Source organism: Arachis hypogaea, chromosome 13 (genome assembly GCF_003086295.3).
Source record: "Arachis hypogaea cultivar Tifrunner chromosome 13, arahy.Tifrunner.gnm2.J5K5, whole genome shotgun sequence".
Classification (NCBI taxonomy): domain Eukaryota; kingdom Viridiplantae; phylum Streptophyta; class Magnoliopsida; order Fabales; family Fabaceae; genus Arachis; species Arachis hypogaea.
The window spans coordinates 135082919-135098611 of NC_092048.1; the positions used below are offsets into that span (position 1 = coordinate 135082919).

Sequence of the window (15693 nt, forward strand, 5' to 3'; positions counted from 1 at the left end):
TGACCTATGGAAGATGGGTCTTCCCCCAAAAATTCAATTTTTCTTATGGAGATCCCTTCATGGCTCAATCTCAGTAATGCAAGCCCTCCACCATCGTATAACCTCTATCCATCCTATGTGCCAGCGCTACAACAGAGAAAAAGAATCCATAAATCATTGCTTTTTTCGATGCCCAATTTATGAAACATGGAAAAAATGTAATTTACAGGGGATCATTGATGCTGGAGAAAAATGATCACTTTTATCAAGCTTGGAACCACCTCAAATTGTTTTTCCGGTTAAGGGTTAATGGTGCTCAACTCCTCCATCTTGCGGCTATTGTATGCTGCTACATCTGGAATGCTCAATCGCTATGTATTTGAGAAAGACTCTCCATCATCAGATTCCATCGCTGCATCTGCATCAAAGCTTCTTCAAGAACTTGCTGCAATCCCACATTGAAGTGCTATTTTCTTTTCTAAATTAAGCCTTTCTTACTCTTTTGAGTTTATTTGGGAGAACCCCAATTCTGCATGTACTAGCTTAATAGTTGGGTTTTTTTTTGCAATTCTATATTCCAAATGAATAAAATTCTTTGTCTTTAGAAAAATAAAAAATAATTATACAACTCCATTAACTAAAAACTAAATAGTAGAGTCAAAATCATACGCTATGCTAAAAAGTAGGTCAAATTGACAATACGAAAGTATACAATAAAATGAATAAACTATAAATACGATCCAAGACTGTGTGTGAGTAAAGTTTCAAAATCTCTCGGCAACGCGAATGGAATTACCTATGTTCACTTCCAGTATCTATGTTCACTTCCAGTATCTAGACTAAGACTGCTGAAAATTGTTGACAATTGACCAAGGCATCTATAGGTGTTTCGTGAGTATAATGGACAATCTTGTACAATTGTATGAAGATAACCTAAACCTCAAAACCATGTGCAAAAATAATCAACCCTTTGGTTTATCTTTAGTTCTGTTTTCTACCTCCTTTTTGGATCGGGAACGGTAAAGGGTAACCCTCGTTTATTCACCAATTGTACAGAAAGGTTATAGGCAATGTTCAACCACTTGAGACTAATTCAATCCACTTTGTGAGAGATCTTGATATAATTTAGGAGCCGTTTCAAAGCATTGCCACTGTCAATGGCCTCTCTAGCTCTATCCAGGGAAACAGACACGTCTTCTGCACCATCAGCTCCAAGCAAGTGATCCACCATGCCAGCATTCAGAACAATTCGATCATACGCTGGTCCTTTTTCTCCACGAAGAGCTTCTAAGCCCAATTCAATGTTCTTTGAGACCTTGAGTTTCATACCGAAACAAAAATGTCAGTCAAACAACTTTGGCTCTCGCCATCAGAAGAGTGGCTAAATATGAGGTGCTTATTACGAGTGATATTATATCATATCACAGAACAAAATCGTTTGGAGAGGCAGTAACAGTTGAATACATCACCAAAAGAACAAAACTCTCAACAAATCCAAAATAGATAGATCAAACTATAACATTTAAATAAACTTGGTTATTCCACACATTAATGGAAATAGGAGCAAAAACATACATGGATGAAAGACTATTCAAGTATTACAGTTACTGTTCAAACATTTGTTTCAAAGTTGGGTAGAGTTCACAACAGAAGAATACTTCAGAGCCTACGAATATATAATTAAGACTAAACTTGGGAAGAGATCATTCTAATAGCTCAGAAATTGCAACCACAACATATTTTACTAGTATTCCTTACAAAAGTTTTTTTTTGGGTCTCCATGGAATTAACCACTCTTAATCAGGTCTTATTGCAAGGAACTGGACTATTTTGATCCAACCCAACTGAGGTCTCTGAAAAGAGAAAGAACTCCCACAACCAGACCCCCCCCCCCCCTCCTTTTTTTTCTCTCTCTCTCTCTGCTTAAGGACCCAAAGTACCTCCCACCTCGACCAATCTCACATTCACTTTCCTTACCTTTTACATTTTGATAACCGTTTCCTCACTTTGAATTCAGTCTATTGCTTACAACTATTAGTCTATTACCACTCCATTAACATTATTAGACAAAATTCATGCGGTTGAAAGGACATACAAGCTTGAACAGTCAACTAGTCTACTAATCTGCTGCATAATAGGAAATGAAAAAGTCCTGTGATGCCCGATATAAAACAGGTGTTGCCAAATTAGAGAATTTGCATATGTAGCCGGCAGAGGTTTTATCTTCTATGGATGATGTCATCAATATCAGAGCTGGTAATTTAAAGAAGGTTTCTTTCCCCAACAGTCAGAATGCTTGGGAGCTTTTCTGCTACATGAATTTACATGTGTAAGTTTTAATTGGGTAATTATAGGGGTTCATCTAATTGATTTAACCTTCTCCCCCTTGGCTCTTCCCCTCTCCATTTTTACTCCTCCTCCTCCTCCTTCACTAACTTCAATCATTATCCCTGAAGCTCCTACAATTTTCACATCATCTGTTTCAACTAACAAACAAACTAGTTCTTTGTCAAGAATTAGTATTAAATAGTCTCTCACTGCCCCATATATGTTGAACTTAAAAAGCGTTGTAATGCTTGATATAAAGAATAAACATCACTACAAGCAACAGAAAAATTTAGATCATGCTATTAAAGAAAGGGAATAGCGAGCATATTTCTTCAATGTAGATGATGCAGGATAGAATGGAACAAAAAAGGAAAACACCACAAAAATCTTACTGATCTATCAGTTCTTGGTGTGTCTGTAGGTTGGAAACCATAGTCCTTAGCATTAATCTCAAGATGAAAACCTTGACGTGTCACTCCTGCAAAATGAAATAAATTGTTTAAGCAGAATATGGCATTGGACAATGCAGTCAACTAAGTATTAGCAAGTTTTAGCAGTCCAATCAGATAATTTTTTAAGCAGGTAATATTATAAGAAAACAAAGAGACCAAATACATACCACCAGGTTCAGAAGTGGATGGAATGTTAAGTGAACGGAACCCTGAACAGTAGTTCACAGGAAGTCCCTTGCTTGCATTAACTGATCTCAATCTTGTAGTCATTGAAAGAGCTCCTTCCTCTCCCTATAATAAGAGCATCCCCCATAAACTAAGATTACATGAGGTGACTTCTCTTGATATATATATGACAAAATTATGATACAACATAGTTTATCGGGAAACAATAGTCAAAATGGTTCACCAACTCTGGTGAATTCCAACCTTCACAACTAAACCAGAATGTATACCCCTTCTTTTCATGAGCATTAACAATGGCTCTTCATAACCTTCATGGTAAAATCCAGCAACCATAGCTTCCTTACCACTGGCCTGTTTTAAAAAATAATAATAAAGAACAGCTTAAATATAAGAATGGGTAGCAAATCCCCCCCCCCCCCCTTTTCCTCCTCTTCCCACATCCCCAAACAAAAAAAAAGGGGGAACTAATTGCATATTATCATTATGGTACATCATACCCAAAATTAAGGATAGTAAACTAAAGTAGATGAACAGCTGCTAACAAGATAAGCTACTCGGACTCGGGGTGCTACCTTTACATATTGTTGAACCTTTTCAGTCGTTGCAAGTGGAGGACGTTTCTTTATGTGCTCCCTTATCCTAACTAGAGAGTAGCTGCAGAAAAAATAACAGGTTCAACCAACTTCATTCTGACATAACTGTTATAATGAATATACATATAGATAGCAAAACCATAATGGACATTTTCAAAAATAGCATTATAATTTATGTTAAAAATTACTCATTTTCATTTATTTCGCATTGTTAATTGTTCACACTATTTCAACTTTCAAGACGTCCCTACAGATTTTAGACTATGTAAAATAGTACCCAAAAGTTTCAAATATAGTAGTAAGGTCCCTATTTGGTACTTATGATTTCACTTCAAATAGGAAGCAACTTAGCCCTAGCTAACAGGAGATATTTTACATTGTTTGAAAATCAAAACTATTTCCCATAATTTTTAACTAAAGAAACTAAATTGAATCAAGAGAGGAACTAAAAGATCGAAGGAAAGTATAGTAGAATATTCCATATGTCTACACGAAGATGAATGACCAGGACTGAGCTTCTTTACTTAATGGAACTATCTATCAACATTTTAAAAACTTCATAAGGAAAGCATATAAAGTTTCCAATAAAAGCCCCTCCAAAAGTTAACAAGGATTAGAGTGATAACATTTGGTGAGATTTTCATACAGAGATGGACGAGCATCACGCTGACTTACATAAGCAAAACCAACTTCATCGTCCTGAAAAGAATGCACAAAGATATTATATACAGTGGCTAAAAGAAGATACTAAAAAAAATATTGGTGGTGCAACAGATATTTGCAGGAAACTGAAGGACCTCAAGAAGTTTCGTTGCCTTTGAAGGGGATAAATTTATATTTGCCCCCATATACTTCAACATCTGCTCTTCAGTTACACCCCCCTGAAAGGCAAATGTTTATTTCATAAATAAAAAATTAATTCCCTGGATGAAATATTAAGGTAGATAATGCTGCGAATAATACAATACAATGTGCATGGACAAAATTAACTTCAATAGCACAATCTTAGTTTGGTACTAAAACAACCACGACATCCAATAGGGGAAATAATTGACACACCTTGGGTGACATCCAGTCTACACCATGAAGTAGACAAGATTCTCCATAGCAGGATCTAACTGCAGCAACAAATAGCGTGCTCCTGAAGAAGCGTGTATTTCCATCATAAGGCTCACCATAATGAGTCAGGGATCTGACATCAGCAATAGGAGCAGGGCCTGATAATCAACTTATAAAATATTAACAACAAAGATTTAAGAGAAGTGGCTAAGTTCTGGCCAGAACCAAATAATCAAATTAAAACTTATACCATATTCATCATCAAATGCAAGGCAGTATGCTTTTAGTTCACGGTCAGTTTCCCTGTTCATGCGTTGACCTATTAGAAATGCGGAAAGCAATGCCTCACTTACTCCTTGTGGTGGTTTTCCATCTCCCTCTTGGAAGGGTAGAACTTCCTTCAACACACCTTGGACTTCCTCAAACCCAAGATGGCCTCCAGCCAGCACTTCCCTAAGAGCACCAACCAATCTCATCTCACTGGTGCCATTACCAACATATTGTGGCCCGATTGAGCTACCCAACCCCATCATCGATCCTTCAGGGTCCGCCACAAATATCACGTCAGAAGGAAGTGCCCTGACTAGAAGTGGCCAGAAAGTCTTCATAGCACGTGTTTCCCCCTCGCTCCATTGCGTCGCTTCTGGAAATGCATTCGCACGGATTGTCATCCCCGCAAAAAATGCTCCAAGTTGAGCTTTTGAAACTTCGTCTTCGTCTTTCAGCTCTCCCCTAGCTAAGATTAAAGATAACATATTATCAGAAAAATTAGCATGTTCGAATTTGATTAGATGAATAGCAAAATAAGTTAATCCATACCAGGAATGAATTAAGCTTTTGATTTGTCAAACTTAGCATAAATTAGTAACATGTAAGAATTGGAATTCCGCTATGATTACAAACGACTGTAACGTATTGAATGGAAGGAAAGGAAGAAGAACCTGATCTCAGAATTGTATCAAAGACCTTGAAAGCTTGTTCCTCGTCGAGTGGGCGAGTCTGCATGGGTCCAGTGCAAACCCTAGCCTGGGCTTCCAAAACCGTTTGGTTCGGCTTCGGCATTGCTGGATCACGGTACGAGGAAGATAGAGACGGGTTCCGAAAATCGAACTCAGGGATCTCGAACTGCTCGACTGGGGCGGAATCCAGCACCGCTCTCGCCGGCGAAGACAACCTCCGCACGATCCATCGGCGGCGACAGAGCTTGGGGAACGGCAGAACCGGTAAGCGAGTGGAGCTTCGGGATCTATCGGCAAAAATCGAGCGCGTGGGAAAAAGAGAAGAAGGTTCTAGATTAAGCAGGACTTTCATGGCGATGACTGATAAACTGATGCAGCTATTTTTCCTTGGAGATGGTGCAATGAATGAAAAACTCGAAAATAGTTTGAAGTGAAGAATGAAGATATAGAGGATTAGGATGAAAGAGCTATATGCAAATTTTTAAATCGATTGGAGAGGATGATAGCGTGTGACGCAAATTAAAATGAAACCATGTAGTCTGCAATTTACTGCTTTATGATTGGATGACTGGCTCAGGATTAATACGTGGTTGTGTTTATCTTCGTTGCAGCTTGGAAGGTTCACCAAAGTCTCTGCCCGATGTAATCAGCAGCATCAGCAACTTGCTTAAACGGGAATAATTAATTCCACAGTTCAAAGTTGTAGCAGTAAAGTTATGGCAACTCAAAGTAATTTGCTAAAATGTCATCCCTAACATTACATCACTTAAGTCACTTTTAATTTAGCATCGTCTTTAATCATCCCATTTGATATAAAAAAAACTAAGTCAAGCATCTCATAGGCTATATAGTAGGGCACTAGGGGCTAATTTTTTTTTTTATATTGGTTAAATATGTGTGTAATACATTGTTATTGGAAAATTAGGTGTTTTTTTTTCATATGGTGTTTTATTCAAATTGGACGGTTCGATTTGTTTGATGAAAAAAATAAATTACAAATCGGAGGGTCCGATTTGCTTGAAAAAAAATTAAACTCCAAATCGGATGGTACAATTTGTATTTTTTATTTTTTTTTATTTGTTAAAATAAAAATCGGACAGTCCGATTTTAATATTAATTTTTTTTATTTCCGAAATCACAAATCGAACCGTCCGATTTGTGATTGTTTGTTTAAAAAACAAAACAATGCAAATAAATCGGTGCCTCCGATTTGTGTCATCCCATAGCCAAATAAAACACCCCTCTTCTCACACCATATTGTCATACACGTTTCTCTCTCCCACACCAAAAATCAAAAGCGGCACTAGGGCGTATAAGAACGAGTGAAATTAGATTTATTCTTGTTCGAAATAGCTTTAAGTGAGAAATAGGAGAGTCTTAACAGTTTTTGTATTTCTAAAGTCCTCCAGTCAACATTTTTTGTGGGTTCAAGGCGTTGGTACCAGACTGTGAAATCGAATCTTCGATGATTATTCTTGGAATTATTCTTAAAAGATTTTTTATTAATGAAATAGGAGATGTTGAAAGCTTGGTTAATCAATAGATCTTCTCATTCGGCACTAAAGAAGAAAGAAAATTTTTTGTTTACCCTCTCTAGAGATTCAATTGGTCCAAGAAAGCAATGGGTATCTGTGCCTATTGTGAAGGGGATTAAGATCCTAGTATCATTAGCTTGCAGTCGGGGGTCGTCAATGACTTCATCATTGACTTGATTTAATATACGTAGGGCTGGTGAAGTCGGCAGTGCTACTGCAGGATCTTTTCCTTTGTCTTGAACAGTAGTATGAGAAGAGGAAGCGGCCATTTTGTAAAATAAAGGAAAGGAGATGAAAGGTTAAAGATTCTGTAATGAAAGAGGAATGCAAAGAACAAACGAGTTCAGAAAAAGTTTGAATAAGAGTGAGATTGGTGAATTTAAAGTGTTACTGTAGCTGTTACTGAAGAAGGAATGCAAAAAGAGGTAACTTCGCGAGAAAGATGAAGTGGAAGAAAGAGGAAGCGTAGATCTCGAAAAACATGTCGAATTTGGATTTAGTGTTTTATCTTCCAATAAAGTTATCGAAGGCAAACACATTAATCTAAGGGGGCAATTTATTGATCGAGAAAATATTTTCGATAAAGGTGAATTGTTCGAATCGGTAAAGTGGTCGAAAGCATAAGCAACTTTCGAAAAGACACACGCTCAAGCGTTAGATGGAGGTTCTTGACACGAATTCGATTTCAAGGCCTTTCGATAAGCTGAGCAAGTCGAATCGAACAAGGAACTTGAGTCAGGTAATTGAGAAAAATTATTCGAATAAGAGATTCGGGTAATTATGGAAGTGGAGAAGTTAGTGGCTTCTATCACACGCAAAAATCATGGGAAATGTTTTAAACGGGAACGGTTACCAAGGGTAGCACATTCAAAGATGTAATTTTGTAATTAATTGTAATTAATCGTCAGTTACCAAAAGTAAATTATAAATACCAAAAAATTTTAGGGAATAAAGGTTGGAACTTCGTTTCAGAAATACACTCAAGTAAACTCACATCCCCAGATAATTTCTGAGTCTGCATTCGAGTTTAATTTATGTAGGATTTCTTCCATGTTTTTAATCTTCCATTTACATTTTCTGTAAACTCTATTTTTCAAGTAAATTTATCTTTTAAGCAACTTTTGATTCCCATATTCAATTTATATTTCAGTACCTTTATTTTTTATGTTAAAGTCCTTTGACTTGGTTAAAGGCATTTTTTTTGCTTTGTTTAATTTTAACGCAATCTTTTCAATTACAGTCAACATTTCTTTTCGAAAACTTTATTTTTTCATCTTTTACCTTGAATTTCAAAGTTTAATTTATCTATAATTCCCAAATCTCATCTAATCGAAGACACTTTGATACACTTTTAAAAAATTGATACGTGCAAAAAAGAATAGGTTTCGCTCTCAGACTACTAGATATCAAATCACCATCAATTTACTAAAAATCGATAAAACAGTAACTCAAAGTAATTTGCTAAAATGTCATCTCTAACATTACATCACTTAAGTCACTTTTAATTTAGCATCGCCTTTAATCATCCCATTTGATATAAAAAAAAACTCAGTCAAGCATCTCATAGGTTGTATAGTAGGGCACTAGGGCGTATAAGAACGAGTGAAATTGGATTTATCCTTACTCGAAATAACTTTGAATATTAATGGGGTCTATTTTAAACTTTTTTTTATTTAATTGGATGAAAATTGAATTACAGTAACACCGAATTTAATCAAGGTGAAAATAAATTTAGACAAATTTTTACCAAAATTACAATATCTACATTAAAAGTATTCGTAAGTAATAATCGAAAGATGGAATTTTTTATTTAAATTAATAAAACATAATATTTATTGAAATATGTAATGTGTAAATGAATTACAATTTTAAATATTTATTATATATTCTAGGTATACAGTCTAAAAAACTATTAAATAATTTGCTATAATATAAAGCAGTATTTAATAAAAAGTTAAAAATTGACAATTTCTTTTTTTTTTATCAAAATATGAAGACTCGAATCCGCAACCTCTTAGATGAGTACGGGAAGATTATGCCAAAATACATTTTATTAAAATCTTTATTTTCTACTCTGAACCATGAGTAACTAATCCTCCATTGTTAAGGTTAGGAGCTCTGTCTATTTTTATAGATTGATTTTATTGCTTTTTCTATTTTAATTTATGTATGAATTTATAATTTAAGAATTGTTTTCGCTCTTTATTTTATGAATTTGGGTGGAACGGAAGTATGACCATCTTTCTATTTGAGTTCTTGTATAACTTGGAAAAGCTCTTTACTTGAACAATAGCTTGAAAACATATTCTTCTAAATTTTAATTATCTGGATTTAACGGGATACGTGACATATAATCCTTTTATTTTTAGGTAATTAGAGTTTTTGTAGCATATAAACTGGAATTTGGTCATTGGAATTAATTGACCAAGGAATTGGCTGTTGATAAATTTTAGAGGAGACTAGGAATGTCTAAGGAATTAGGGTCTAGTCACATATAGTTTGCCATAAATTAAATCCTACATGATTAAAATAGTTAGTAAGAAAAATAATTCCAGAAAAATAGATAACTCTGAAGCCTTAACTATCTTCTCCATATTTTCTTCCCAAAGTATTTACTTGTCTTTCATCAATATTCTTTATATTGTTTAATGCCTTTTATATTGCATCTCAACATTATTTTCTGTTTGTCTAACTAATCCTATCAAACACTATTGTTGCTTAATCCATCAATCCTCGTGGGATCGACCCTTACTCACGTAAGGTATTACTTGGTACGACCCGGTGCACTTGCCAGTAAGTTTGTGGGTTAGAAAATGCCATTTTTACAAATAAAATATATTTTTTTAAATAAACTCTCAATAGATTGTACTCTTATGAATCAAAAATATTTTTTTATTTGTCACAGGTACCTCCAGAAATTTGTTAAATACCAAAATACCTAATATTTGAGTGATTCATTAACAGTAAATATAATATGTAAAAGAAATTAGCCATCATCAATCTTCAATCCTATAAAAAAAATAGAAATGTGTTATTTTTTAGGCTCAAGAATTTCAATATGGGAAGGAGAGTGGTGTTTTGGTCAGAAATGGGAGAATATTATGTTTTACCCAATGGTGGATGCATCCTCAACACGCAGGGGCGTGTTGACTGTGACAAGTGACAGGCGAGATGATGTGGTGCAGGTTGAGTGGGACACGGTGGCACTAAGTGGGGGCATGCTGACCTAGCACGTGGGGGAGTGATGCTTATGTGGCGGAGCTTGAATTGTCCACGTAGGCACCACGTGGAGGCATGATGATGACATGGCGGAGCCGGAGTGTGCCACGTAGGCACCACGTGGGGACGTGATGATGACGTGGCGGAGCTAGATTGGTACACCTGAGCATCACGTGGGGGCGTGATGACGTGGCACGTGAGAGCGTCCTGACACGTGGCAGAATGTGATTGGCCTGAGGCAATCAAAAAGTGGGGGGCGTGGTGAATGCTACTCTCTATATAAGGCAGTGCTCGAGTCCATTTTCATTCTGAGGAAGGGTGTGAGTGTTCTTTGATTGTGTTTTTAGTGTAATGGAGGGTACCGCAAACATGGTAGTGTATCGCGACGGTGAGATAATATGTAATACTCACGAAGGAGTGAGGTTTGTGTGCCAGAATCCATTTTCGTTTGTGGTTCCATTCACCATGACGTTTATGGAACTTCAGAATGGTCTCTGTCAAAGCATGGAGGGAGGTACGTGATAAACCCCGTTTTGACGGTTTATCCTGTATTGATTTTAAGAGATTTTATCACCTTTTATCCACATTTATTCAATGAAATAGCATGGTTTTGTGATTGTCTCCTTATTTGTGCTTAGATGTGAAAACATGCTTTTAGACCCTTAATTTGATGGTTTTAATCTCCCTTTGATTCCACTAGATACCTTGATATGTTTGTTAGTGATTTCAGATTGAAAAGGCTAGGAATGGATCAAAGGAGTGAAGAGGAAAGCATGCAAAGTGGAGAAATCATGAAAAGTCAAAGAAGTTGAACTCGCCCATGGACGCGCGCGCGCACCTGGCGCTTGCGCGCACCTGCGAATCACCCCATGGACGCGTACGCGTCGGTGCTGGTTTATGATTTTTTAATGAAAACGTGACCAACGAATTCTCAAGGGTTGTGGGGCCCAATCCCAACCAACTTTGGCGCCAAAGATGCTATTTAAAGCCAAGGATTGAAGAGCAAGGGGGATTTCAATCATACACACTCATTATGATTAGTTTAGAGTTAATTTCTAGAGAGAGAAGCTCTCACTTCTCTCTAGAATTAGGATTAGGATTATGTTTAGTTCTTAGATCTAGGTTTTAATCTTTGCTTTCTTCCACTTCTATCTCTCAATTCTTTGTTGCTACATTCATCTTCTTCTATTCTTTTGTTATGATTTCCTTTATGTTGTTCTTATATTTTGTTGTAGATCTAGTATTGTTCCTTCTACATTCTTCCAATTCAATAAGAGGTAATTCATAATAATTGTTCTTCTTTGCTTTTCTATTGTTGATCTCTTGCCTTTGTAGTTGTAGATTCCTTTAATTCTTGCAATTAATAATGTTTACTTCTATTGCACTCTATGTGTTTGTTGAAATGCCTCTTCTAGATATAGTGTAGATTTTGTTCCTCTTGGCCTAGGTAGAGTAATTAGTGACATTTGAGTTATCTAATCCCTTTGTTGATTGATAATTGGAGAGATTGCTAATTGGTTTGGAGTGCACTAAAGCTAGTCTTTCCTTGGGAGTTGGCTAGGACTTGTGGCTCAAGTCAATTCATCCACTTGACTTTCCTTTAATTAGTAAGGGTTAACTAAGTGGTAGTAATGAACAATTCTCATCACAATTGAGAAGGATAACTAGGATAGGACTTCTAGTTCTCACACCTTACCAAGAGCCTTTTATAGTTGTTAGTTTACTTTTCTTGCCATTTATAATTCTTGTCTAAAAATCCTAAAAACCCCAAATATAACTCACAACCGATAACAAGACACTTCATTACAATTCCTAGGGAGAACGACCCGAGGTCCAATACTTCGGTTTATAAATTTTAGGGGTTTGTACTAGTGACAAACAACTTTTTGTATGAAAGGATTATTGCTTGGTTTAGAAACTATACTTTACAACGAGAATTCATTTGTGAAATTCTATACCGTCAAAAATTCGTTCATCAGTACGTTAATGAGAGTGAGCAGAATTCTGTACCAGAATCTGGTTGTAGTTTTTGGTGGTCTAATACAGTTTGATATCATGTCAATCACTAACGAAGTGACTATGCATAATATGTTTCAAATTCACCGGCAGACTCAGATACGACAGCCACAGATTGAGTTGTATATTGAGTTTGAAACCGTAGAGGCGGAAGGGATTCAAAATGATTTAGAGGTGGAGGATGATAGAGCTGCAGTGTAGGAGGGAATGAATAGTGACAGCGAAGAGGACTTCGAAGCCACTTACGAAGCCGGCGACGAAGATGAGGATGGTGATGTGGGAGTTGAGACAGCAGCTGATAATGTAGTGGTTCACCCCTCGATCAGTCAACCGATGAACGTGCCACCTTTTATGCGTGAGTTGGATCTCGACGCCATGCATGCACCGGAGTTTCCGGAATATTCAAACATAGGTATGTGATAATCGAATAATATGTTATCTTTAATCTATACTTTGGATTGATTAATAAACGATGATGGGCATTTTCTGTAGGCATTGCTGATCCCGAGGACGGAGAGTTCCAGATTGGAATGGAATATAGTTCTAGAAAGTCGGTCGTGGCAGCAATTAGAAGTTACACTATCGCTAGAGGAGTTGACTACGACATGTATGAGTATGAGCCACAGACGTTCTATGCAAAATGCAAGATGTATGGGCGTGGGTGCGACTGGCTTATCCGAGCCAGCTTGATACGGAAAAAGGTTGTTGGGAGATACGCAGATACAACGGTAGGCACACGTGCACAATGGGAGTGATTTCGCAGGATCATTCCAAGTTGGACTCGGATACAATTGCTGAGGCTATAAGGCCATTGGTCGAGACTGACCCGTCCATAAAAGTAAAATCTATAATAGCCGAAGTCCAGTCAAGGTTCAACTATACCATCAGTTACCGAAAGGCTTGGTTGGCAAAGCAAAAGTCCATAGCGAAAGTTTTCGGTGATTGGGAGGAGAGTTTCCAAGCCTTGCCGTGGTGGCTCTCGGTTATGGTTCAGAAGATGACTGGGTCAGTTGTCCAGATAGAAACACGCCCACTCTACAATGGGAATGAAGAGGCACAAAGGGTAAAAATACTTCATCGCGTATTTTGGAGTTTCAATCCATGCGTTAGGGCATTCAGGCATTGCAAGCCCCTAGTTCAGGTTAACGAAACACACCTATATGGAAAGTACAAAGGTACACTTCTGGTCGCTGTTGCACAGGATGGGAACCAGAACATTGTGTCTATCGCTTTTGCCTTGGTGGAAGGGGAGGCAGCTGATGCGTGGCACTTCTTTCTAAGGAATCTGCGAATGCATGTTGTCAGAAAAGATGGTGTGGGTATGATCTTGGACCGGCATGAGTCAATTCGGGCAGCAGTAAATCGTTCCGGAGGTGACTGGCAACCTCCAAGAGCATGGTGGATGTTTTGTATAAGGCACATCGGCAGCAACTTCCTACGAGCATTCAAAGTCCCTCACTTGCAAAAGCTTGTGGTCAACATTGGGTATTCAAGAACGATGGAGGAGTATAACATCAACTATAAGAGGTTGGAAGAGCGAGGCGAGGCATATGCTAGGTGGTGTGATGCCATTGGACTTAGACATTGGTATTGGCATTCGACGAGGGACATCGATGGGGCCATATGACGACGAACCTTGTCGAGTGCATTAACTCAGTGTTGAAGGGTGCCCGTAATCTACCTGTGTTAGCACTAGTCTGAGCAACATATTATCGGTTAAATGAACTGTTTACATGGAAGAGTGCTGAGACTCACAAACGCAAACGTGCTGGATATACTTATTCCGTATTCGCACAACAGTGGATAGAGGCAAGTATGCAACAGGCTGGGAATATAGTTGTGCACCGTTTTGATAGACGGAATGAAGTATTTGAGGTGCGCGAAATGACTAGTGGAAAGGTGTTAGTCGTTGATCTTGCACGACGTACGTGTGACTATGGGCACTTTCAGGTGGAACGGATACCATGTCGCAATGTTATTGCTTGCTGTGCTAACCAGCGAATCGATTGGCAGATGTATGTGCATGACGTGTACAAGATGACAGAGGTCCGTAAGGTATATAGATTCGAGTTCTCACCGTTAGGTGATGCCGAGACATGGCCTGCGTATGAGGGACCCACATTGGTCGCTAATCCCGCCTTGAGGTAAACGTCGAAAGGTCGCCCGAAATTGACCATATACTTGAACGAAATGGACTCACGCGACATGCGTGGTCCTCGGATATGCCGTCTCTGTGGTGCTCAGGGACATAGTCGGAGTCAATGTCCTCAGCGTGCTGGATCGAGTGGGGGGGGGGTTTCACTTTTATTTTCATTGTGTTTGTATTTTTGAATTTGTATTTTTATAATAAATTTTCTTTTTTTTTGTCTTAGTCGTGTTTGTATTTTTAAATTTGAGATTATCCATTGATGTTTAAGACCATGATAATATTAACATTTACTGCCTTACTGAAGCAAATATACAAAGTTTTAACTACGAATAACATCGACCAACATATAGAACATTAAATACGAATTACATTAAACCCTAGTATGAAATCTAAAAAACCCCAACCCGATGCTCACTTCTTACGACCCATCCAGCTCAGTGCCTTACCCATCATGCCCAGCCCTGGTCGTGACGGAGTATACCTATCAGGTGGATTTCACTCCGTCCGTAGGTCATATGGGTGACCTGGAACTGAGTCATCCATACCTGCAGCGGTCGACCCACCTGCCTCTGCCAGAGGTGCCGGCCCACCCGCCTCTGCAGGAGGTGCCGACCCACCTGCGTCCGCTGGAGCGGATGCACCGGGGTTGTACTCGTCAACAAGTGTGTATGTCCGCCGAAGGCATCTACTATCACACGATGCACCCTCTGATGTGTGGTCAGAAGCAGGACGCCGCAAACCATGGCTCATACCGACTGAAGGCCCACGTGGATCAGCTGAGGCTGACGGTGAATGCATAGCACTAAAATCTGACCAACCACCCAAACTAGTATTGGCCCAATTCTGTGGTTGCTGATCTCCGTGACCGCCGACGGAGAAGTCAAACCAATCATGACCGACTGGAATCGTCAGTATCGGCTGAGAGTGCTGTGAATAGTGGCTGTGCTGAGAGTGCTCGGAATGGTGGCTGTGCTGAGAGTGATGAGAGTGGTGGCTGGACGCACTCTGGTCCTGTGGCTGTGGTACATAATAAGGAACCGGCTCAAACACTGCATGCTGAGGTGGGACCTGAGGTGCAGGTGGCTGAGGAACATACGCCGACAATCTCAGCATATGTTCAACATACATATTTATTTATTTACAGTATATTTATTTTTTATTTTACTAGAGTATTATTTTTATATTTTTATTGTAAAGAGATATATATTTTTAAAAAAT

General features: G+C 38.2%; 3 protein-coding genes across 3 annotated transcripts; 2 read left to right on the forward strand and 1 right to left on the reverse strand.

Annotated features, from left to right (window-relative positions):
• Positions 1-631: 631 nt before the first annotated feature.
• Positions 632-6196, reverse strand: LOC112733862 (uncharacterized). The gene is made up of 10 exons (XM_025782960.3): positions 5539-6196; positions 4848-5333; positions 4598-4755; positions 4336-4419; positions 4185-4237; positions 3518-3599; positions 3189-3296; positions 2927-3050; positions 2700-2785; positions 632-1294 (listed from the first exon to the last, which is right to left on the reverse strand). Exons 1-10 carry the CDS (start codon positions 5906-5908, stop codon positions 1073-1075), a joined length of 1773 nt encoding a protein of 590 aa, XP_025638745.1. The 5' UTR covers positions 5909-6196; the 3' UTR covers positions 632-1072.
• A 6337-nt stretch (positions 6197-12533) lies between these two features.
• LOC112735512 (uncharacterized) lies at positions 12534-13953 on the forward strand. Its single transcript, XM_025785046.1, has 3 exons — positions 12534-12738; positions 12819-13027; positions 13090-13953. Exons 1-3 carry the CDS (start codon positions 12534-12536, stop codon positions 13951-13953), a joined length of 1278 nt encoding a protein of 425 aa, XP_025640831.1.
• LOC114925006 (uncharacterized) lies at positions 13950-14474 on the forward strand. The gene is made up of 2 exons (XM_029291272.1): positions 13950-14021; positions 14127-14474. Exons 1-2 carry the CDS (start codon positions 13950-13952, stop codon positions 14472-14474), a joined length of 420 nt encoding a protein of 139 aa, XP_029147105.1.
• The last annotated feature ends 1219 nt before the right edge of the window (positions 14475-15693 follow it).

Bases quoted from the DNA above. Each gene is read 5' to 3' on its own strand.
- LOC112735512 (XM_025785046.1), top strand. From the start codon at position 12,534: ATGAATAGTGACAGCGAAGAGGACTTCGAAGCCACTTACGAAGCCGGC. The intron at 12,739-12,818 runs GTATGTGATAAT...CATTTTCTGTAG, and splicing joins TCCGGAATATTCAAACATAG to GCATTGCTGATCCCGAGGAC. The intron at 13,028-13,089 runs GTTGTTGGGAGA...GTGATTTCGCAG, and splicing joins CCAGCTTGATACGGAAAAAG to GATCATTCCAAGTTGGACTC.
- LOC114925006 (XM_029291272.1), top strand. From the start codon at position 13,950: ATGACGACGAACCTTGTCGAGTGCATTAACTCAGTGTTGAAGGGTGCC. The intron at 14,022-14,126 runs GTCTGAGCAACA...TTCGCACAACAG, and splicing joins ATCTACCTGTGTTAGCACTA to TGGATAGAGGCAAGTATGCA.
- LOC112733862 (XM_025782960.3), bottom strand. From the start codon at position 5,908: ATGAAAGTCCTGCTTAATCTAGAACCTTCTTCTCTTTTTCCCACGCGC. The intron at 4,238-4,335 runs GTCCTTCAGTTT...CATTCTTTTCAG, and splicing joins AGGCAACGAAACTTCTTGAG to GACGATGAAGTTGGTTTTGC. The intron at 3,297-3,517 runs GTAGCACCCCGA...TTTTTAAAACAG, and splicing joins AGGTTCAACAATATGTAAAG to GCCAGTGGTAAGGAAGCTAT.